Genomic DNA, 26,205 nt, shown 5'->3' with positions numbered 1-26,205 from the left:
CAGCACATAGCATTTAAATAAATAATTTATATAAATATTATTTAATTCTAAAAATGCTCATATTATGAGTGTATCTACCAGCCTAGCAAAAATATGCATCTAGTGGGAGCATTTAAAATTTTTTTTTAATAAGGGTGTCACCACTTATCAAGGACCAAAGGCCACTTGAGGATAATGGTTAATGAATGTACAGTGGTCACTTAGACAATAGCATAGTGATCATCAGTGGTAGAAATTAGGTAGAATTTAACTATTTGAGAGAATGGCTCAACAAGAAGTTGTTTACATGAGACTTGAAGATGATCATGTTCTAGTCAGCTGAAAACAGACCAGTAGAACAGATTTCTATAGGTGGGCAACTCCAGGAAAGAAGTTTAGTTCATGTAATTTGTATTTAAATTTAAGCAAAGATATAGAGTAGGGGAAATTGTTGATAGTGGTTGGAGCTAGAGAAGTGCGTTTTGTGAAAGTTTGTTAGAGGACCAATAGATTGATGTTCAGTTGAGCACTTGCTATAAAAATAATTATAGAACAGAGCCAGACTTGCAACGTCTCTTCTGTGGGAAAGAGGCTGCAGAGAAGAGAAAAGGGCATCACCTACTAGATTTCGAAGCCAATTTTGAACTCTGTTGTCACATTTGGGCAGCAGCCCAGATGTGACAACACTACTCTGTTTTAGGACATAGCTGGCTCTTATATGGGTAGCATATTGCGTCGGGAACAAGATACCTTCTGGAACGGTAGAATGATGCAACGATTTTGCCAGTGACCTTGGCAACTGATTTGATGCAAGTCTTCCATTTCAGATCAGGAGTCAAGGTCATTTTCAGAAGCTTGTCAAAGCAGGATGCTTCTTTGAGATGGAGAGATCCATATCAATTGGGGCCAAGTGGGGATCAGAGCATTTGTGGTGAAAAGGTAGAAGCTTGGTTTTGGATGCATTAAAAATAATCAGCCACCTTTTGCTTTATTGAACCACATGCTCAAAGTCGAAGGAGATAGAGAGAGAGCTGGTCATTACTTAACTTTGAAGTGTTGCTATAGATGGCACTGTCATCTGCATATATGTCAATGAATGAACTTGGGATGTGATTTGGGAGATTATTGATGAAGATAAGGAAGAGAGTTGGGCCAGGATGGATCCTTGAGGCATGCCAGCCTTAATACTTTGATCTTCGGACTTCTACCCATTGATGTCTACTTGTATAAACCTATCTGAGAGAAAGGATTCGACAGTTGAGAAGACATTTCTAGATATTCCATAGCTGGAGAACCTGTGAAGTAGACCTGCAATTCTTCTCCTTTTGCCATAAGCATTGCTTATGGAGTGATAAGGAATAAAGGACAAAATAAGGGAAGCAAGTGTTATGAGGCTGTTGAAAGTACACCCAATATCCACTTTGTATCTTTTTGTGTACATTCGCTACACATGCCCTCATTGTGCTTGTCCGAGTTTGATGCTCGATTCCGACACTGATTGCAGTGTCAATCACTACTGGTAATAAAAGGATTCTCCCTCCAAACAAAATCGCAACTCTGATTTAAAACAACTAACAATGTTTTATTCTGAAAGGTTACACTAGCACTTCTTCATTAGCTAAAATTTTTATTCTTACATTTCTAGTGGAAATTTCTGTTTATCTACTTAATCTAACTTTATGTGGAAAATTCTGTTTTTATGTTATTTTAACATATCAATGTCCTAATATTGTTACACTTGAAAGATCGGTCCTGGATATGACCTTAAACTATATCCGATGGTGAGGCCCCAGCTTGCTGGCTTTGGGGAGTGTGGAGCCATCCTTTAATTGCCATTGCTCCCATGTCCACTCTGACCCGAAGTGGTAGTACCTATTAGGGTCCCAACTATGGGTTAAATTGAAACCGACTTAAAAAACAAATATACTCTATTAAAAAATTGTTCTTCAAAATCACTGGATTCGGCATTAAATAACCCAAAAGGGTTGATATGCCGTAAAATAAAAACAACCAACCAACCAACTTGAAAGATCATAGCTTTATTGCATCTAATTCTCACCCCTGATACAATATTACATTTTTTAATTGTTATTTTGTAATTTCTGTAAATTTATTGTGTTTATCCCCTGAAGACATACATAGCATTTTCTGTGAATTAATGTATTTGTAATTTCAAGAGAGGTACTGGCCTAATAGTGTTGTGAAAGGCATTTAGAGATTCAGAACCACTTCCAGTCTTCTGAAAATTTTATATAGATAATTTAAATTTCATCAAAATATGTTTGAAGTTTTAATAGAGGTTTTGTCCCCATAACTCTTAAAAGTTTGGGATCACTTATTATCTTCTCTTTAAATTTTTGAATATGAATTCACTTAGGCTAAAAAAATCTGTCTAAAAACTTTCTTTTTATAAGGAACACACATGCATTGACATTATATTCTTTTCTGATGATAGGGCTCTACAAACAAATTTATCGTTAGTTGATCTTTGACAATTAAATATTTTCACTTACGAGACAAAATTAGAAAAGTTACTAATCAAACTCACATGTTTTTTGGAATATGACATTTCTGTTCCATGACTAATGCGTACATTATAAATGTTTTTCTGTTTTTTTTTATTATTATTTTTTAGAGTAAATGTAATTCTAAATATGCACCGAATTTTATGTTGAGACTTGAAAGTATAAATATCCTAATTTCTCCTATTTTTTTTTTTTTTTTAAACTTTCATTGAGTTGATGGGAGGAAAATTTCTATGAAAACGTAAAATCATAGAATTGTCATCCCATTAACGAAACGGCTGTAATGAAGCGATCTAACGTGAAATAAACAAAGGTTATATAAGAAAAAAAAAAGTAGGTTTGCAAGCTGAACGTGTAGGAAACTGAGTCATAGAAATCATCAACAGCCTGAATACTGTCTGGCATTCAGGCGTTTCGGGGTGGCTTTCTTTAAGTGCCAAACCTGTAGCGCTGAAATTTGCAACCCATATTTATATTGATTTTCTATCTGGAACAGCAAGATGCTATCCTAACTTGTAATGAACTCTGAAAAATCTCTGTGTTGCAGTTACAGATTCATCATTATCAAAAACATTTCTATGCACCTGTCCAAACCATATTGTTTGATGAGGGTACTATATAAGTTCATTAGCAACATATACTTGAAAGTTTAAAATATAGGGGGTATTTCTGCCATACCCTGTATATATATATATATATATATATATATATATATATATATGTCATCTGCATGCAATACTGTTTCGCTGTTTCACAGCTCATCAGTGTGGCTAGTCAAGCAACTACCTCAAGCCAGGATTGAAACCCGATTGCCCAAACGACAGTCAGAACTTCTAACCATTGCGCTATACGGCTGCTGCTATGCAGTCAGTGAATCAACAATGTTTGACATTGTCCAAAGTACCTAAGCCCAATTTGTTTACACAAAGAGCATCACTTCATGGTAATTTGTATATCACTTCACAAATGCTCAACCTAAGATAGGGGGGCATTATTTATAGATATATATATATATATATATATATATATATATATTGTGCATGTTATTGAATTTTTTTTAATTACTTGATTATTTGCTTCCAGGTACTAAGTATACCAATCATGCCAAGTCCACCCTTGGTAACGGGAGTCTCTCCAAAGGAAGGACCCCCTGGAACGAGGATCACAATCCGAGGAGAAAACCTAGGAAAAGATTCAAAAGATCTGATCGGTAAGCCCCCCTTTTTTTTTTTTTCATCAATACAAATCATGATTATTTTTGTAAATTACTAATCCTCCTATTTTCCTTGATTGAAATGTTAAAAACAAGAGTTTAAAATTTCTCACTTTGGTTACTTTGCATTGCATAATGTCTAAATGCAAAGGTGTGTAACTGTTGTGGCTGAATTGAAATTTAAACCTCATCTTGTGACTCGGATAAGGGCAGATTTTATTCTCTTTAAGCAGTACAAACGAAAGTAAATCGAGAAAGGACTCTATATACATCATGGCAACCTATTAAGGATAAACAGAAGAATCTATTGTTTTTTGTTTTTTTTTACACAGGAATCACCACTTATTAAGGCCCAAAGGCCACTCGAGGATAAGGGTTAATGGCTATACATTATTCATTATGATTATAGTGTAGTAAACATAAGTAGTGGGAATTTTCATCAAGAACTTGTTTACGTTGGACTTGAAGGCAATCGAATTGTAGTCAGCTGGAAAGCAGGCAAACGAAAGAAAATTCCACAGGCGTGCAGTTCTAAGAAAGAAGCTTTGTTCATGGAATCTACATTTAGGTTTAGGCACAGATAAAGAGTGTGGGAAATTATTGATAGTGGTTTTGGCTAGACGAGTGTTTTTCTGTGAAAGTTTGGTGAGAGGGGAACCACAGATTGGAATTCAGATGAGCGCTTGCCATGAAAATAACGATAAAGCAGACTCACAAGGTCTTTTCTGTGGGAAAGAGGTTGCAGGGAAGAGAAAAGGGTATCCGCCAGTGAACTGTTTTGGCCATGCCTTGATATGAAGAGGAAATTGGAAGGAGATAAAAAGATGAGAGAACAAGGAATGTTCACAAAAACACATGCACTCATATTATCAACAATTTAAAAAAAAATATAAGTTCATTTGAAATAAATAACATTTAAAAAATGAAGCGTCATCTCATTAACGTTCTACATTCTATTGAAGAATTTTTTTAAAAACATAATTTAAAGCTGACATTTGTTTTACAGAAGATATTAACAGTAAAACTTTTTTTTAAAATTAAGTTATAATGGATAAATATTGGACCAATACTTGTAATCTAATTGATAATCAGTGATAATTAATAAGTCTTAACTTTACCCAGCCATGGATGATGGAATGAAAACAATCTACTCCATTAAGTAAATGGTTTTGTTCTAAGTGCGTAATGTTAATAATACAAATAATATAAAAAATATGTCAAAGTATAAATTACAAAATTACTGCAATTTCAACAATTTTGAATTGCTAATTTGATTCAATAAGGAAATTATTTTTTTGCAAAATAAAGTAGTGCATTAATTGCAAATACTGCATAAGTTACTAGCGCACACACAATGCGTCACATTCTTTTTGTATTCAATAACCTAATTTTAGAATATATAAGGTATAAGGGCCCCAGGAAATTGGAAAAACAAAATCGATAGCTTTCAGTCGGACCAGTTAACTTTGACCTTCACACATGGCATCTGTAAACAAATATAACAAATATGAGTTGTTCATTTTTTTCACATTTTTTAAATGTAGTGTTTTTTTGTTTTTGATTTACAGAACTTTTTCATAAAACTATTTGAACAAAACTTGAACAATCTAGGTATAATTATTTTACATTTTCATAGTTATATATTTTGTAGGCATTTTTAAATGGTTAATATACTGAAAGTTTTATTTTAAGAAGATAGGAGTGGGGAATAAATATTTTTTAATGTGGGGTACAAAACTGGGAGGGAGGGGCAGGATTTTCTCTACATTTAAAACTGACATTAGAATCAGGAATTTTAGGATGCTATATTTTAGATTTGACAGTCCAGTCTGGAGTGAGTGTCACAAGTGAGATGCGTCGGAAGTTAGAGCGTGACATGTTTTCATAAATCAAAATGTGCATGGGTCTAGAATATCTATTGTCATGATGTTTGTGAGTGATAAGACACAAATATGAAGAAATAATTGGATGAAAACGATTCTGTGTAGATCAACAATAATAATATATTTATTATACAATTTACTAAGTTTGCTAAACTGATGTTGGTAACGTCTCCATTTGAATTTTCCATATTTATCGTCTGTTAAAATGCAGGAGCAGATAACTCTGAATGATCAATCATACTTCAAAACATTTGGCTACAAAGTTATTTTCCTTTAATATAAAAATATTCAAAAGTGTTATTAGGTGATATGATAGCAGTTACTATTCAGTAGACACTGTCAGTTAATCGCCGCCTGGATAATCTGTTAGAATAAAAAAATTGGTCGCTTGTACATATAGACATGTTTGCTTTATTTCTTATCTGAGCAAGATTTGCCTGGGTTTCTAATTACCATCAGATATTGATGGAACTAAGTAAAGTACACTCATTCACTGGCCTGTTTAGTAATGGTTGATGTTTGGTGATGAGCTGAGATTCTGGGGTTCAATCCTTGGTTGAGTCATACCAAAGACTCAAAGAATGGCACTTGATGCCTCCTTGCTAAATACTCAGTATTATAAGTTGAGTATCAAGGTAAGTGGAGCAATCCAGGAAAAGGCGTGGTACCCTCCCCTACATCTCAGTGTAGTAGCCAATGAAAAATTAGCCTTCGGGGCACTCTCAACTATGGTCAACCCATTTATTTTATTTTATGTCAGTCAAGACAGCTTGAAGAAAGTTCAGAGAACTTTTGCCAATCCTAACATCCCAAATATCACCAGGGGTCAAGTCTATGGTAAATGTAATAAAAAGTGTGATGTTATATGGCAGTGAGTTTTGGGCCCTCACTCGTCTAAAAGAAAACAGGGCAATCGTTAAGTGGATATGCAATGTAAAGCAAGACCAGACCCAGAACATTAGGTCAGGCACTACTTGAAAGATTGACGATCTCAATACAAAGATAAACTAGTTTCATTGCAAAATAAAAAGCAAGGTATCCTAAGACAGCAAAATAAAAAGCAAGGTACCCTAAGACATAGCAAAATAAAAAGCAAGGTACCCTAAGACATAGCAAAACAAAAAGCAAGGTACCTTAAGACATAGCAAAATAAAAAGCAAAGTACCCTAAGACATAGCAAAATAAAAAGCAAGGTACCCTAAGACATAGCAAAATAAAAAGCAAAGTACCCTAAGACATAGCAAAATAAAAAGCAAGGTACCCTAAGATATAGCAAAATAAAATGCAAGGTACCCTAAGACATAGCAAAATAAAAAGCAAGGTACCCTAAGACATAGCAAAATAAAAAGCAAGGTACCCTAAGACATAGCAAAATAAAAAGCAAGGTACCCTAAGACATAGCAAAATAAAAAGCAAGGTACCCTAAGACTTAGCAAAATAAAAAGCAAGGTACCCTAAGACTTAGCAAAATAAAAAGCAAGGTACCCTAAGACATAGCAAAATAAAAAGCAAGGTACCCTAAGACATAGCAAAATAAAAAGCAAGGTACCCTAAGACATAGCAAAATAAAAAGCAAGGTACCCTAAGACATAGCAAAATAAAAAGCAAGGTACCCTAAGACATAGCAAAATAAAAAGCAAGGTACCCTAAGACATAGCAAAATAAAAAGCAAGGTACCCTAAGACATAGCAAAATAAAAAGCAAGGTACCCTAAGACATAGCAAAATAAAAAGCAAGGTACCCTAAGACATAGCAAAATAAAAAGCAAGGTACCCTAAGACCTAGAAAGAAGCCATTAGGCAAGATCATAAACAGTGGCAAATGGAGTTTATCGAATCTCTGCAATCGTGATCACTGGAGACTTAGGATAAAGACATCCAAGCATCCTCAAACATCTTGTCGAAGAAAACATGGGCGATAAATGTGGATAGTGAGGAAGTAAATGATGTCTATGGGTTGTGTGCTTGATTCATCTAGTCTAATGAACAGATGGATTATTATAACCTCAAAGTTAATTCCCATCAAATGTACCATTTTTTTAGTTTACTTACTTTTCATGGCCGTGGAATAAAAAATATATTTTCTTGAATCCAAGACTGATTTTCGTAAAACTATTACAAAAAAAATATTTGTAAATTTTTAATTAGAATGGTACTTGACTTCTTGTTTAACAAATTAAAAATGAGATTAAAAAATGTATATATAATTTTTTTTTAAATTATTTTACTGTTATCTTTGTCATCCTATGCAAGATACCAGTTTATTGCAGCAAGTAATTTTAGAAAATATATTTATTTGGGGCTTTAATTGTGTACTTTTCTTTTTACTTTTGTCTCTTTAGGTCTTAAAATATGTGGTGTGAATTGTCTGCTGTCTGCAGAATGGAAGACCTCAAGCAAAATCATTGCACGCACAGGCCCTGGCAAGGGTAAAGGAGACATTATTGTCACTACACGTTCAGGAGGTGTGGGCACTTCTACAGTTGGATTCCGTGGATATTTCATCCAAATTGGTAATATAAAAATAGTTTGTTTGTTTTTTTTTTTTTTGTTTTTTTTGTTTTGTTTGTTTTTACATTTAATTTATTGTCACTCTGGTAATATTTTGTTTGAGTATAAATCGGATAACTTTTGTTTAAATTTTTGGGATGAGAAATTGTCACATTGTTTTTCTGTAGATTACTATCCTCATCAACAATGTTTACATTGCTGCTTAGTCTGTTGACTTGGTATATTCAGGAGTTATCTCTTCTGAATCATTACTTGCCAGTGAGAGAATGCACTCTTTTATTCAGAAATACAGAAAGACTTGCTACACACATGTACAAGATTAAAAATAAAGCTTTCCCTCTTTCTGGCTTTGAACATGTTTGACTGCTGTTTCAACTTGGTATTGATTTCTACAACTCTGACAGCGTTTCAGCGTTTCATCAAATCTCACTTCTGGTCACAGTTAGACGTACCTCCCAGATAATTAGCTATCTTAGCTTCACCCTTTCCTACTGGTCAAAGCTATCTTTACCAGATATTATCAAAGTTGTATTTAATTTAACATTGCTGATGCATCTATAAATGCAATAGTTCAAAATTTTGTGCACCTTATGTTCAAAAAAATGCATCTGAAGAGAATCAGAAATTATGATGGATTAATTGGATTGCAGTTCTCATCTTGGAGGTTATTCTCATAACATTTCATAATTGTTAATTCTGTTATTAGTAACACCCACACTGCAGATTGAACCTTCAACCACCAGAAGACTTTCACTTAAAAACTCCTTATGACTTAGCAATTATATCTGTTATATCACATGTTTTTGTGAATACTGAGATTACAATTACTTCTACCCAATCATAACTGATGGAACAAGAATAAGCTACCCCCCGTAGATTAAATAAAGTGTTCTATTTGAAATTCTGTATAGATTTATGAGTTTTATGAGATTCGGCTGAAGAAGGTCGAAGGTTACAACCAAGATGAAAATAGTACTCCTTTCGAGTTTGTATTACTGTACACATAGATTCAAAAAAGTTGTCAAAAAACAAATATAACAAATAAATGTTATCAAAACAAGATAAGTTACTTTTCTACCTAACTGGATGTTTTTAGTGTTTTTATGTAATGTAACATGTTTATTCAGCTCGAAAAACATAAATGTTTATCGATGTATTGGAAAATTAAGAATGGCGACCGACTCTCTCTTTAACATGGTAAGTTTGGGAAAAGGAGTTGAAAATAAAAAATATGCAAAATACTGTTTAAAACCCACTGAATACATGTCAACCTATGTCACTGAAACATATATTGAGCGAGTTTTTAACCGTATTTTGTCTAGTTTTTTATTGATAATTCCTTTTCCCAAACTTACCGTGTCAAATCGTATTTCCAAGTTTAATTAAAGTTTTATGGTGTGTTTTTTATTCAATTGTAAGGTTAAAGTATAGAATAGGTACAAAACACTCTCCCCTCCCCATGTTAAGACTGGCTTTTTAAATAATAGCGTTATTATTTACGTCCAGGTCACTTCTGCACTAGTACCAAAACTTCTTAAAAATGTAAACTTAAAAAAATATTTACCGTTTTGACCACTTTATATGTTATCCCCCCCTCCCAAAATAAAATAAAAAAAAACTAAAAAGTATTTGTGCGCAATAAATATCTAAATTAAATGTAATGTTTACAAATATTTTCATTACGAGGACGGAACTTCTAAAAAATGTAAACAAAAAAAAATGTAAACGCAAAATGTCCGCAGAGACATATGTCCGCAGAGACACATGTTGAAAACGAGGCAAGCTCCTCCCCACCAAAATATGCGCGAACTATAATTTGAAAACGAGGCTTCTCTCTGCGAAGAAGAAGGGGGGTAGTAATTTTGGCCATCTTGAATTCTTACGACTCGTAAAAAGTTAATATTTGGTATCAAATAAACAGCGTTTTAAACTACTTAAAAACACTAATAAATGATTCAGGTAGGTTGCAAAGTAACTTTTATAGCTACTGTTAATATTTCTTTGTTGTATATTTTAATTTTTGACCACTTTTTCGAATCTATGTGTACAGTAATACAAACCCAAAATTATCATCAACTGGTGAATATATAGTTGTTGCTTATCAGGATTCCTGGTATCCTGGTATTGCGAAAGTTACATTGAGGATTCATGTAGAGTACGATTTATGGTTGCATCTCAGAAAATAGGGGTATATTTTGGGCTAGATAGAGAGGATTTACAAAATTTAAAATCGGACTGGTCCCAAAATACATAAGTTCTGGTCGACTATGGGGATTTCCATCTTTTACAGAAATCCAAAATCTATATGTAAAATTTTCTTGGATTTATTTCTGAGATTAATTCATATCTACCAATTTTTTTTTCTTTGAGGGGAGTCGTAAATACCGGCCATGAATGCTCTTTAGGCATTCAATGGCTACACCCAGGATTAAGCTCTCCTTTGGTGAGGAGGCAAGAAAATGCCTATTCTCAATAAAACTATATTTAAATACTACTATAATACTTAGTTTTGTTCATAAATAGACACCCACTGTATGATACCATGCGCCAGTTTAAAAGAAATTGAAATTTGTACATCTGAATTTATAATTCATAGCTTATGGTAAAGAGATACATCAAATTTGACTGCGTAATCAGAAAGAGCACACACAATTTTACATAAGAGTGCCAAGTTTTATGAAAATAGCTTGAAAAATAAATAAATGGTGGTGAAATTACCAAATTTATTGAAATGTTGAGGTCCGTAATTTAGTCCACTTTTTCTAAAGAAAAATGTTCACGGAAAAGCCTAAATTTTGGCACTTAAAATTCTCATAACTTTTGAACTACTGATGGTATTTGCACAATCCAAACGGTTTTAAGCATCTTTTACATAGCTCTTTTCATGCAAGTTGATAAAATAACAATTATCTAAAAAGAAAAAATCAATTTGTAATGCTACTTACAGGAGGAGCCAAGTGAAGGTTGCCAACATCCTAAGTGAAAGTGTTTCCGTGGAGCAAATTGAATTCAAACTTGCTACACCCAGGTTGTCAGTCTGTGTCATTAACCACTGAGCTACCTTCACCTCCTATAATCCAAATAATAAAATGTATTAAATTTTTTTTCTTCACAATGCAGTATGATATAAGCTATTAAAATCTGAAGGTTATATTTCTATAAAATATTTTTTATGATGTTAAAGAAAGAAAGAAATCTATCAAATGTTTAACCATTGCTTGTTTTACGTCTATTATTACTAGGGCTAGGACAACAGCATATTCTTTTCACTGTTTTGATTCTCAAGTGTGTATCCGTTGATATCTTATATGCTTTTATATAGAGTGATGTAGTTCTCGATGGATTAACTGTGCCTAACATATACTCGAGAGTGAAAACAATGATAAGAATATGCTGTTATCATAGCCCTAATTATTACGGAGTATGTGTAATCTTGTCTTTTTCAAATAAGGTTTTTAAGCCGAGTAAAAGTTTTTGGTGCTTGTCCAGAATTCCCCCTATATTAAAAAAACAAAAAAATAAAGAAAAATCTGTATGACGTATATACTCGTGAGGGAAAGGAAATATTGTATAGAAATTTTTGTATAGTCGGTTAACATACTTCCTAACTTCCAGTGTAGTGCTACCAGGAGCAGTAACAAGGCAAATCAGTTCCTTTACTTTTTTTTTCTCTCACACCTATGTCTTCCCTGTGCATGTACTTTTTTTTACATTTTTCCAATCGTTTTTTTTTTTTTTTTTTTAATAATCATTAAAGTTTTTTCTTATTTTAATTAAGATTTATTGAAAGTAGTGTTATTTTTCTTTTGAGAATTATTGAAAACACTTTTTAAAATCTTATGTATTGGATATGTTTTCTTTATAATGTTTGATATTTTGTGCCTTTGATTTCAATAAATTTATCTTTATACTTTATAAACATTTATTATATGTATTCAAAAAAACTTGTTTTAAAAATAAATAAAAACTTATTTGTATAATTTCACAAACATAAAATTTCAAATAAAATAAAAACTTCTTTTTTAATTTTGTTATTAAAAGTGCAAATAAAGACTAATTGTGTGTTATTTTCATCTTTATAATTTTGTTGATTTTTATTGTTTATTTTTCAATAAATGTCCTTTTCTTATATTTTATTTTGATAAATCGCTTCACAATAGATATACTGAAGAACAATAAAAGTGAAGAAACTGATTTGCCTTGTCATCACTTCCAATAGTACTAGGCTGGAAGTTAGGAAATACGTTAGCTGACTATAATCAAATATTGTATAGCAAAAATCATGTAAATTGATCTAGTAGTTTTCTTTTTAAATAAGAAAACCAAATTTTAAGTAAACTGCAGAGCAAATGTTTCATGACACCATTTTGAAAACAGTCTTAAAAAACAAAGGAGGTAACTACACATAATTCAAATTTGCAAGATTTTTGTTGTAATGCCTATGAATTCCCATTAATCATTTACAAAACTTATTTTATAAAAATAAAACTATTTGGTCAATTTTCATGATCTTTAGAATGTGGTATCTTTATTTTCTCGTGGGTTTTTCTTTAATATCAGTGGAATTCTTGACAAACACTGATTTTTTTTTTTAAATGTTCACATGTATAATAAGGCCCTCCTTTGTTACCATTATTTTTTATTTAAAATTTCTCATATCATACACAAATATGATATGCATGCTTTATAGAAAATGCATGTGAAAAATAAACCATTATTCAAGATGCCTTTTTTTTTATCTTGGTGTTCTAATCCTGTGATTCTTTAATATTTACTAGGTCCTTTACAAGAATCAGCTATTTGGATCGATGAGTCGCAAACTGTCATGTCCAATTTGGGCCGAGGAAGAGCGTCGTCTCCAATGTTGATAAAAGATGATGAAGATCCTCTTGGACTTTCAGATGAGGGAACTCAGTAAGCAAAAATTAATTTAACAAAGCCAATACAAAATTATGCCAAGGTGATAACTAAAAACGGCCTGGTAGGCATGCAACTAGGGTTCATGACTGGGGATGAGCATGTTGGATCCTAAATTACTTCTGAATAATAATTTTGAGAATATAACTTTCTGTTCTTTGGCCTTTTTGGCTAGGAGAAAGGTGTAGTATCTTTTCTGACCTCGATCAGTTGGGGAGAAATCTTTCTAGATTGGGAGCAATTTTTATTTTCATTTTTGTTCCTATCCAGAGGGCCCCTTTTTGAGGAGCTAGATTTTGTACACATTAAAAACTGACCTTGTGTCTAACTCTTCTGTCATGGGGAGGCAAGTAAATAGGAACAATTATTGAGAATATTTAGTGAAAACTCTATTCCAAGTAAAAACTCTGATATACTTAAATATTATGCAAAAAAAAAAAAAATGTATCCTCACAAAAAATTAGGGGAAAACAAGTGTTTTTTTTTTTGTTGTTTTTTTAACAAACATAAGTGAAAAATGTGCTACTTAATGAAATATGCCAAAAACAAAAAAAATGATAAGTTGGAAAAAGATAATTTGGTGCTTATACAGTACAGGTCACAGGGGAAAATTACATTCCAAGTAAAATTTCTTTGATATATTTACATATAAGGTAAAGATAAGTATCCTCACCAAAAATTAGGAAAAATAATCAAGTAGAAATTTGATTAAAAATAAAAATCAATTTTCATATTTTGCCGATCTGCCATTAGTATTCGGTTAAATGATAGACTGCATTATCTCTCCCTTACGTGATTTTCCACTCTTCCTAATGGCAGATGGGTAAACTACAATAAACTGATTTTTAATTAAAATTCTACTCTATAATCTTCATAATTTTTGGTGTAAGCCCTTATTTTTGCCTAATACATTAGTATATGAAAGAGTTTTCCTGATAATTTTTTTTTTCACCCCAAACAAGGCACAGTGCCACTTTGATGTAGGGAGATCATTTGTAGGGGTACTATGTGGGGATTTGAGCAGCAATATGCCTGTTGACATGATACTTGAACTTCATGTCAGTACAGTCAGGGAGACAGGAACTTGGAATGGAAGGGAATTCCAAAGTCTAACAGTCCTAAGGAAGAAACTATTAGTAGGGCTTGTCAAGGGTATTTACGTCGTTATTTGGGGCTGCAATTTTCTACTACCCAATATTATATAAGAACTGAATTTATTTTTTTAAGAACGGACTGGTTAGTAACACCCAGTAATTAGTAATTATAACCTTACCTGTTATAAGAGAGCACCTGAGAACTAATTGTTGATATATTAACGTGTCATAGTAATGATAAAAATTGTTATCATTCATATGATTCAGGTGAAGTATCGGTGTATTTTGTAAAATGTGTGAAACTCCACCTATTATTAAGAAGCTCTTGACAGGAGGAGGCCTCCAGAGACAATGTAAGGGTGCCTGTGTTGAGAACATTGTGAAGCAAGGGTTGTATAATCCCTAAAAATATCTCTACTGAATCGGTATTGTTTGAGTCCAGCAGCAAGGAGAAGTCTGAGATAACTGATACAATGCCAGGATAAACAGGGAACTCCCCCTATGTACAACCTTTGGTATTCCTAACTAGTACTTACATTGAACTAGAACCGGTATGTCAACATAATTATAATTAGCAGGGAGACCAGACATTGCACAGGATTGAATAAGGATCAATGAATGTTTTATACTTCTATTATTCTTATTGTCATTGAAATCGGTGAAATCGACCATTTTTCAATCAAATCGATTGATTGCCTGCTCCAGACGAGGATCCACTGCAGTGCACTGAGAGGAAGTTTCACATATCTCCTCACAGTAACTTAATCCACAGCACATTGTAGTCTACATTTCAGTGTTGAGAACCTATTGTTGATTTTATAAAATTATTTTTATATAATGGCTTGAATTAAAGTTTAAAATGAAAAAGTAAAGTATCATACTTCAATTGTGCTCTAAAGAAAAACATTAATTTCGAACGTGCCCTTATCATATCTGCTGCAGATTTTATATGTCGAGTTTTTCGCCTTGTATGGTAATAAAACTTTTGAAATGCACTTGTGATGTTACGTTGTGTAAAGTGTTAACTTTGGTTAAAATCACCTGTTTTTCTTCTTTCATTGGATTATTTTGATTATCGATTATCATCGAAGACCTTCCAATACAAAACCTATTTAAGAACACTGCCAGGCACATAAAGTACCTTCGTGTGAGATTTCGTAAATTTCAGCCAAGCCATTTTCAAGTCGATAGGGAACAAAGTCACAGACACACAAAGCTCCTTTTATATAATAATATAAATAGAGATATCTCTTATATTATGATTACTGTGTGTTTGAATTGTGTTCCTTGACCATTAACCTTAATGTAAGCAGAAAAAGATGGACGAGACATTTCATTATTAAAACATGTTTTTTTTTTGTTTTTAAATACTTGATGAATTTGCAAAAATTTTGGTATAAATAGTACATAATAAACTTTTTGTCCCATTTTCTTTCTTTTTTATAAGCAGTTTGTAATATTGAAGTAAAAATGTAATATTGTCATGGGGTATATATTATGTATCCATGTGTCTTCTAGTTCTTAGATTGTATGAGAGTGTATATATGTTTGTATATATGTGTCACAGTCGTCTATAGGATATGTATATATATATATATATATATATATATATATATATATATATATATATATATATATATATATATGTGTTTTCGTCTATGACCGTCTAGCATTCTGAGCATTTAAGTTAGTTTGTTGTGTGTGTGTATATACATTTAATTACGATTTATGACGGGACAAGGATATACATAAATATCTTTACAACACAAAGGACGAATAACACTTATTTGGGGTTTCAACATCTGGCCAATCAAAAACATATCTAGTCCATCTTTGATCTTGTTTGACGGAAAGCTGCAATAGAAATTCTTCCCAAGAAGTGACAGATCCTCGGGTTTTATTTTCAACAACTTTTTATTTCTAAGTGTTATTTCCTCTTTTTGGAAACTTGCAATGCTGATTCTGACTATCACCATTTCTGACCCCCCCCCTTCTACTTGAAGTCATCACGATATGAAGACCATCTCTCTCCCTCTCTTGACTCAACTAATTTCCATGTATCTCAAAAAGACCATCTCCCTTCCTAAATGATTTGATAACTATATTGATACAATATTTACTTTTCATCTGATAAAAGTATATGTATTTTAAAAGATTATTTATTTTCTGAATTTCAGACAAAAATTTAAAGAGGATGAATTGTTGGAATTATTCCCAGAAGGTAAGTACACATATATATATATATATATATATATATAATTAGCCTAGGTGCCCGGTGTTGCCCGGATGTTTGGAGGTGTGTTGAGAAAAAAAAAAGTTGTAGTAGGCAGGCAGGCTTGAACCTGTGATGCAAAGGCAGAAAAAAAAAAGTGGAGATGTGTGTAAGGGTGTTGTTTGAGTAAAAATAAAAAGGAAAATTGTGAGCGCAAAAAAAAAAAAAGAGTAGCAAGCAGACTCAAGCCCATAACGCACCAGAGGAAAAAGAGGTAAAAAAAAAAACTGTCTTACCAATGTGCCTACCATGGTTGTGACATCACAGGCGGTCAAAATAACACCTTTTAAGCATCGTTGTGAATGCGAGCGTTGAATGATTTGCAAAAAATGTCTGTGAAAAAATCGACCCTTCCTGTACAAAAGTGCCCAGTTAAGGGTGAAGGAATTAATGTTTTTGGCCAATTTTTCAATATTTGCTGTCCGAAGAGTCGAGCTTCAAAATGATACCGGTCTCATGAAAATCTGTCACTTCTATTGAAAGTTTTAGGCAGACATACATACATGCATACATACATTTAAACAGACAGGTGAGATTTATATTGTAGATGTTTATGAAAATGTGTGCTTTTGCATATATTTTCTATTCGTTTATGTATACCAATCATTTTTAAATCAGAAGCTTGATGCTTGTTAAGATATAACAACAAAGCATATCTATTTTTTTTCTCTACGAAAGAAGAATCAAGTATTGACATTCAGATATCAACCATGAACGAAACACATTTGTAAAATGTACTGGAGTTTTGATTTTGGAAAAAGAAAATGACTGGTAAGATTAATACAATCTTGGAGTTTGGAGCCTAGGAAAATTGTTCTATGTATATGTATATATAATCTCATTTAAAAACCAGAAGATGCATTTAATTCACACTTATAATTTTTTATTTACTTTTTTTTTTTTTTTTTTCCAAGTATGCTTTACACATGTTTCATTGACTAATGGAAGCTCATTAAACAATTCCTCAGAGACAAATGTATGCTCCTCAAAAAACTGTTGGAAAGTTTTTTCATATGGAATGAAAAAGGATTTGGAGAAAAAAAAATGTAGATAAAAGGAGAGTGAGATATTTAAAGTCTGCAAAACAAACAAAAAGAAAACATTTATTATAGTGTTTTTAGGCACCCATTCCACAAATAAATAATTGAATTCAAAATAGATGTGGAGAAAGTGTCTTACGCCACCATATTTGATTTGCATAACCTGTTGGGTCACAATGACAGTTATTTTCATTTAAAAAAAAACTTGATATATCTGTTAAATTCTTTTTGGATTACTAAAAATAATGAATTTCTTTACTTTTATGTTATTCATAATATTCTAATCGATTGTTTTTGTTTTTTGTGAATGTGAACGCTTCCTGAGAGGATTTTTTTCTCCAGAAATTTTCAATTCAAATATGGTTTATTTTTATTTTGAGTAAATTATAAAAAGAATTAATGTCTAGATAAAAGTGTCTTCCCTGATGTAATTATCACAGCCATGACCTTTAACCATGTGGTATTCTCTTTCAATAACATTGACCTTTAACCATGCGGTATTCTCTTCTAATAATATTGACCTTTAACCATGTGGTATTCTCTTTCAATAACATTGACCTTTAACCATGTGGTATTCTCTTCTAATAACATTGACCTTTAACCATGTGGTATTCTCTTTCAATAACATTGACCTTTAACCATGTGGTATTCTCTTCCAATAACATTGACCTTTAACCATGTGGTATTCTCTTCCAATAACATTGATTCCTTGATATTCGTGGATCTACTCTTCTCATTTCAATACCTAAACATACAACGGAGATTGTAGAGAAGAATGGATTGAGGTATCTTGAACAGACAAATTTTGTATTTTTCATTTATGCTAAATAAATTGTATAAAGATGATTGTGACAAGTCGATCAATTCTCTAGCTGTTGATGATGAGGTCAAGAAGACCATTAAGCTTCAATTAGCATTCTTGGCTAAAAAAAAAAGTTTTTAACAAATAACTGTTGTAAAAGAAAGATTACTGTATTTCAGAAACTGTGATGAACCTCTGATTACACAATGTTATTGATTAATCAATACCGAGTTATTCTTCCAGTGTTGAAATTGAAACCAACCTCCAATCTTTAATGACAAATTAAAAGAGGTTTTCTTGTCAATTTTTTGTCGACATTCATTAATGGAATGCACAACAGTGATGCGCTTCCAGACTCTTGATATAATGTCAAGCAAAAGACACTTTCATACAAAGAACTGGAACAAGTACCTAGAGGATATTTCAAAGGCTGCTGCAAAGAAAGTGGGTTCCCTCTATCGAGCTAGAAGACTACTCACGCCTGAGAGTATCCTGTACCTTTACGGGGCCACCCTTCGCCAATGCATGGAGTATTGTTGCCACATCTGGGCTGGTGCATCTACCACTAGTCTCTCCTCTTAGATAAAATCCAAAGAAGAGTTGTCAATCTGATCGGTCCCACTTTATCAACTAAGCTTCAGCCCCTGTCCCATCGCCGCAATGTTGCATCATTGTGCCTGTTTTACAAATATTTTAATGGAATGTTTTCTGATGAACACGTTTCACTTGTACCCCCTCGATGTACATATCCCGACAAACCTGCTTAACAATAAGATCTCGCCCCCTCAATGTCGTTGTCCCTAAATGCCAGAAAGCTTTCTATTCTAATAGTTTCTTCCCTTGAACAGCTAGACTTTGGAATTCCCTTCCTGCTGCCTGCTTCCCTGGCTGTACTGATATGCAGAAGTTTAAATGTAACATAAACAAATATCTTGTTAATCTTTCCTAGACATGGCCCCAAATAGTAGCTCCTTACGTCCGAGTAACAATATGCTTTGTAAGGGGTGAACATGAGTAAAAAAAAAAATCTTTTTATGGCGTTAATTCAAATTAAATCTGTGATATACTGTCCATATTGGATTATATGGACTACTGGTTTCCTCTTGAGTGTTATTTGCCAATGTAACCTCTGATCTTCTTCAAAGTGTATTAACAAATATTAACAAATTTGTGAATCGGCACAGAATTTTGTAAACAAATCCTTTCTTTAATCCAGAGATATCATGTGCTCCTTCTGTCAGCCATGACTGGATAGAAGACTTCTTTGTATTGCCTACATTAAGGACTGAACTTTCAACCTCCAGAACAGTACAACAATACAAGTGAATTTTACCTAATACTCTATCTAGTGTTGGGACGACTAATCGGAATCAGAGAAGTCGGAGGTTTTTGGGGTATCAGAATCGGTAAAATTTAAGCCTATTTTCCGATGCCAAAACCGATTCCTTAAATTATCTTTTTTATTTGATTTTGGTTTAAGAAATAGCTTCCACTGCTTGTAGTAATAATAAAATAATAAATATTTATTGATTTAAACTTCCAGGGAGACTAAAATCTCTAGATCCACCCTCTCACAAGTGTTTTTGAGAAAATATACGCACATTTAAGATGTGTTTTTACAATAATCACTAACTTTATCCATTACGTCATTGTCCTCGCAGACTGTTCATATTATCAATTTTCTTTACTTCTATCAGCAATAACTTATAAGTTTATCTGTGCATTGCAGGTTAGTTTTTCTTGATTCTATCAGATTCTAGTGGTACCATACGACGTAAATATGATGACCAGAGATGCCCAGTTTATGTATCTTGCAGCCTCCCCCTCCACTTTTCATTTTAATTTTTCTCTTGTTTCACTCAGCTTTGTATTCCTCCTAAAGTTTCTTCCTGTTCTCATCCCGTTTTTCTTTTATTTATTTTAATATTCAGCATCTGGTAACATGTCCTTAGAAAACTTCTCTCCTGCCTGGTACCTCCTAGAAAACCATCATTCTACAAGGTGAGTAGCCACCATTTCGAATTGTTATCTGTTTCAATTCTCTCAATCTCTTTTTTCATTTTTAGCTACAAGGTGCCTTCAATAAGTTTCCAGACTTTTTTTTCGTACAGGCGTTTAAAATTGTAGACTCTTGAAAATTCAGTACATTATTGCTATACATCTTATGAGATGACTGACCAATTTTTATAATATTAGGTTCAAACCATACTAAAGTCTGATTGTCACAGCTGGTGAATTTCAAAAATGCAATCTGAACGTGAGGACACTTTAGAAGAACAATATGCAATAAAATTCTGTTTCTAAAATTGGAAAAAATGCCACAGAAATGTATGGAATGCTTCAGACCGCTTTTGGACCATCTTGCATGAATCGAGTATCAGTTTTTGAGTGGCATAAGAGATTCAAGGAAGGAAGGAAGGGAGTTTGTGATGAATAATGATAGGAGGAGTAAAGAAGTCAGAATACCAAAGTTGATTGGCGAAATAAAGAATTTCATAGATAAGGACCATCATCTATATATGTAAAAGCGAAAATGTATGTATGTGTGTTCGCTTTTTCTGTATGTCTACAAAAGGCTTTTTTCAGAGAAGCGGTTGGTCGGTTGGTTCACAACTTTTTAAAACTTTTTATATCACATATAAATCGTAATATCTCAGAGTTAAAAACGAAACTCGCCTGTCTATTTAATTTGCTCGATTTTGAGAAGATAAATATTCAACATTTGTCGCTCGCCACATGTAGGTTAGTCTTTTTCCTATAACATCTTGGGAAAATAAACATAAAAAAAAGCATTCCGCAGTAAATGAAATACTATCCCGCAGTCAAACTTGACCTCATTAACTCATTAAAACGGGCACCTGCCAAATCCAAGTAATTAAATAAATTCAAACGTGTTTCCATTAGCATCTCGCGGTGGGGCAATGGTTAACGTCGCACTTTTTTTTTTTTCACACTTTAATTTACAACTTTGCCTCAACGATTCGGGTTCGATCCTCATAATTACTTTTATTTATTTATTTATTTTTTTTTTTTTACGATAATAATCTTTCGTTTTTTGTTAGTTCCTTACATCAAATGGCTTCATGCCTTGTCCAGAGTGGTTTTGGTTAAAAATAAAATAATTAATAACTTTTAAAACTGTTGTTTTCAAAAAAGAGAAAGACTGCTTTAAAAAAAAAAAAGATATAAAAAAGACAAAAAAAACAAACAAATAAGGGAGACAACTCTGACATTACAGTTATGTCTACTATGATGAAAGGAGAAAGTTCCTCTGCATACTTTGTGAAAAGTTGTGTGCAATTCAACTTTTGTGGTACTTGTAAAACTCTGGTACACAGGAAGTGGCATGGAATTGCTGGTAAGTTGAAGAAATCAAGTGAAAACTCAGATTGAAAAAAGTATATCTGAATGGCAAAGTGCATGCCTTTTTTTCTGAGTGCCTTCTTTTTGCCTACTTTTAGGGGAGCTAGTTTTTTACCCCACCTTAAAAACGGCCTTGTGCCTAATTTGCTTTGGTGGGGAAGCAAATAAATACAATACAATAAATAACCACAATAAATCCAGGATTGGTTTGTTTGTTTTGCACCATAGATCGGCATAATCATGTTGACACACCGGTTCCCGCTGAGTCACCAAAGTTAAGCAATGCTGAACCTGGTCAGTACTAAATGGGTGACCATTTGGAATTTTCAGGTGCTGTATGTGCTCTCCGCTTATCTCGGCATTGTTTCCAGTCATCCTGGACTTCTCCTTGCGACTGGACTCAAAAAATGCCAATTCAGGAGAGGTGTGGTTGGCAATTGCGCAACCCTTGCCTCACAATTTCACCCGTGACTGCCCTTATGGGAATATCCTTTGTCTTTCAAAACTGAATGGAGGCATCATAGATTCCAAAAATGTCTGTATCCACCCTCTTCACTTCTAGAGGAATGATGGAAAGGTTAAAAAGTGTGAAAAATATAATAAAATAAAAATTATGGTGTTTCTTTCTAATTATAATAACAAAAAAATACTGAATTTTAAGTCAAATAAATGGTATCTACGTAATTTTCATGTCACAAATAGTAACATACCCAAAAATGACAAAACGATAAGGTAAAAAAAATAATTATTCATTAGAAGCAGTGTTGATAAGGGTAAAAACAGTTCGATATGGTTACATGCTGGGTCGGACCTATTGGGTCACGTGACTTAAGCAAAAGGGGGAAGTAACTCAATTGAAATAATATATAACAGACAGAATTTATTCTGAAAACAAAATGCTTTTAATTTGTGAAACATTTGAAAATAACTTTTTTTAGCTGCTTGAATTTTTTCATTTTTTTTTATAAAAAAATAACTGATTGTATTTGTGAAAAATTGAAAACTTAATTACCTCCCCTGTTAATTCTCCCATTCAAATTGGTAGATTTGGAAACCAAATCGCTAGTTTTTACAAATGTCTTTTTTATGAAATTTTCTACCTTATTTTCCATAATTTTTGGATATCTTACTATTTGCGACATAATTATGTAGGTACCATTTCTTTTACTTGAAATTAAATATTTTTTCGTTATTATAATATAGAAGGACCAAAATTATATACTAGAATGAGCTAAATACTTTTTTTTTTTTTTTTTTTAAATAAATTTGTCTTAGATGTGTTCTTATTAGCAAGAACCTGTTATGTACTATTGTTGATTTTTTTTTTTCTTTCTTTCTTTGTAGTTTTGATGACTTAAAAGCTGGTTTAGCTCATATGAAGAGGAAAGCCACGCAGAGATCTGAGGGGCCAATAGCATTTGTGAAATCCAATTTGTCCTCGACAATTGATTGCTTGTCAAGTTTAGCAGGTAAGTCCTATCAGTTGAAAAGCAACAAAGCTTATCGAAATGGAGAGTATAAAGTGGACCTTGAATTTATTTTTTACTCCCTTGCTTCCTGTATTTTGTCCTTTAGTCCTCACATTCCATGAATGATGTTTCTCACAAAGAGAAAAGAATTGCTGTTTTCTGGGTTGGCTCTTGTGAATAGGGTGCAAAAAATTTCTAATCCTTGTAGTGTTCATCATAATCCAACTGGTAAGGTACCTCATAAAACCAACAATACAAACGTCTGCTGAAATTTGCTGTTTGATCTGGTTAGGCTGTCTACCTCTTATTCTAATTTTATCCGCAAGTGTTTTTTTAGCCTTTATAATGTTGAGTTAATAACTTTGTGTTATACATGCACTCACACAGTTAATATAATCATTGCAGAACCATTAAATTTCATAAATTGTTATCCATATCTTGGCTGATGGACATTCTCCTTGTATACGCTTCTACATGATCCTTCCAGAATGTGCTTCTTATTTATAACTTCCAAAAGGACTAACTTTATTCAAAACTATGGAAAACAGTGATCATTCATTCAATGTGATCTTCATCCCAAATCACTATTCTTGTCAACAAATGTCATTTTTATGCCTAAATGCCTCGCATGCTTCTCAAGTCTTTTTTTTTTTTTTTTTTTTTTCTATCACCCTCTCCCTTTGGGTCATGTGATGTCGTATCTGTTTCTAGTACATTCCATCTGTCTAAATGATTTTCAACTCTGGATCAACAAATTGACCATGGCTAATCTTTCAACAATCCTTATATATTAGAGGACCTATGGAACCTACCTGCTTGATATATAATAATAACTGATAACTCATTAATAAAAAAAGTGAGGAGGACACACAAATTATAATCAGCACATAGCGTAACATCTGTATAATGCAATAAAATATTTAAAAAATAAATTTTTATGGAAATCGCTTCTGTCACAGATTGAAGTTATAAGTTTTTAGCTTCTAAGCTAAAATAAAATGATGAAAGAAAAATTTGCTGGTAATCTTTCTTTTGTGTCTCTCCCTGTTTCCCCCCCCCCTCCTCATTTTTCATGTAATCTCTACTATTATATAAAAGAAACTTTGTGTGAGTTCCCTATGGACTCTGAAACGGCTGAGCCTTTTTTTTATTTATTTAATTTCGCATGAAGGTATTTAATGTGTCTGGGAGTGTTCTTCCATAGATTTTGTACTGGAACGCATTTGAGAAATATTGATAATTAAAAAAAATCTGATTAAAGAAGGAAGTTTGAGTTTGTTTTTTTTTATATACCAAAATTAACACTTTTATATTACCTAACATCACAAATGCATTTGAGAAGTTTTATCACTGCACAAGCATAAAGGGCCAGTCTATAAAATCAATTGTAGATACTTTTATAAGACAGGGGCTCATTCGAAATGAATGTTTCTGTTTGGAGCATAATTTAACAATGACATGAGACTTTTGGATTTTAAACTTTAAGTGAAGCCATTATTTTAAGATAATTTTATAAAAACAACAGTAGATTCTGTACAATGCAATGTAAACTACAATGTATTGTGGACTAAGTCACTGCAGGAAGGCGTGTGAAGCTTTCTCCCGGTACACTGCTTCTTCACAGTAAACTAGAGCAATCAATCGATTTGATTAAAAAATGGTTGATTTCACCGATTTCGATGACAATAAAAGTATCGGAGGGTGGAATATTTGTTGATGTTCATTCAATCCCAGACAAGGTTGGGTCTCTCTGCTAGTATTAATTTATAAATCCTTTCCCAATGTTTTATGTTATAATTCTGGAAATAAAATCTTCATTGTTATGTTGGTATATTTCCTATCTGTAGTAAGCTGAATTAATATTTTTAAGTAGGGGTGATATTTTTAATGTAATATTAAAGTGATAACTCTTCTTGGGGATTATTTTCTATTTAATGCCAGAAGTGTTTTTTTTTTTGTCTTGTTTTTTTTTTTTTTTACTTTTGAATATTTTAATTAGGTCAATTATTGATGATTCTCACAGGTTAAACAAAAACTACACTTTCTTTTAAATTACAAAGAAAAGACAAAATCGTTTTCTTTCACATGTAAAAATATTTTTTTTTACTTTTAGGTTTCAAAAAAAACAAAAAAACTTGATGCACTGTATTTCTCTTTCTATTTCATAAGTTGTAATGAAATTTTGAATATTAAGGATAAAAGTACAATTTTTTTTTTTTTTTTTTTTAGAAACCAACACACAAGTGTGTATTAGTAGTAGTAGTAGTCCAAAGAATGAAAAAAAAAAAATATCTATAAAATCTTTTCTTTTCTTTACAGCTATGAACAGAATGTTTGTTGACGATGATATCCGAGGTGAATGCATGAATTCTTATGCTGTACTCTTGATGCGTAAGTTGTTCTATTTATTTTTACTTAAAAATCACTAAATTATCTTTTACCGACTCTTTATCAATTTTTTGTTTGGGGCAAATTTCATTATGTAGCACATTTTTCTGTTTACAAAAAAATTTGTATTTTGATTATGCAGACTACCGTGTTATTCGCACAGCATTTCGGTTGGTGTAACCTCCAACATTCTTCAGGTGTGTTTTGTTGCACTCTGGAATCTGCATGGTATTTCTAATGGAACGCCTTATTTAGTTCAGAGGTAGCATGCTTTCATTCCATTAGCCATGATTGGGCAAAAGTCTGAAGTAATTCACAATTACAGAAGAGTGTAACTTACAACTGGACTTTACCAAGTACTTTATTCACTACACCAAGGATGATTGGATGTTCACAACGACATCTAAAACCAAGCTTCTATCTTCATCTTTACATCATCAATGCTCTGATGCCCATCTGGCATCAATTGAAATGAATGGCTCTTGTCTTGGAGAGGCTTCATGTTTTGACAAGCTTTTGGGCTTGACCTTTATTCCCGATCTGAAATGGAACATGTATATCAAATCCATTGTCAAGGTCGCTCGAAAAATGGTGAGCTCCTTCTACTGCTCCAGTAGATATCTCACTCCTGATGCAATTCTCTACCTATATAAAAGCCAGGTACGGCCAACGATGGAGTATTGTTGCCACATCTGGGCAGGAGCTGCTAGAAGCAGCTTATCCTGCCTTGATAGAGTTCAAAATAGACTT

General features: G+C 32.7%; 1 protein-coding gene across 2 annotated transcripts in view; it reads left to right on the top strand.

The window, feature by feature from the left end:
* Positions 1-26,205, top strand: part of LOC145277943 (exocyst complex component 2-like) — a 164,473-nt gene that overhangs the window by 7,585 nt on the left and 130,683 nt on the right. For both annotated transcript variants that reach the window (XM_080130027.1, XM_080130028.1), the window contains exons 2-8: positions 3,588-3,714; positions 7,942-8,112; positions 12,889-13,024; positions 16,299-16,342; positions 20,167-20,236; positions 22,943-23,067; positions 25,387-25,458. In XM_080130027.1, coding sequence (XP_079986153.1) covers positions 3,606-3,714; positions 7,942-8,112; positions 12,889-13,024; positions 16,299-16,342; positions 20,167-20,236; positions 22,943-23,067; positions 25,387-25,458 — 727 coding nt within the window. In that variant the 5' untranslated portion in view covers positions 3,588-3,605. The remainder of the gene's footprint in view (positions 1-3,587; positions 3,715-7,941; positions 8,113-12,888; positions 13,025-16,298; positions 16,343-20,166; positions 20,237-22,942; positions 23,068-25,386; positions 25,459-26,205) is intronic.

The sequence above is a fragment of the Euprymna scolopes genome, chromosome 6 (genome assembly GCF_053919585.1).
Source record: "Euprymna scolopes isolate OS-2025 chromosome 6, ASM5391958v1, whole genome shotgun sequence".
Taxonomy (NCBI): Eukaryota; Metazoa; Mollusca; class Cephalopoda; order Sepiida; family Sepiolidae; genus Euprymna; species Euprymna scolopes.
This window is presented reverse-complemented; position numbering and strand designations above follow the sequence as displayed.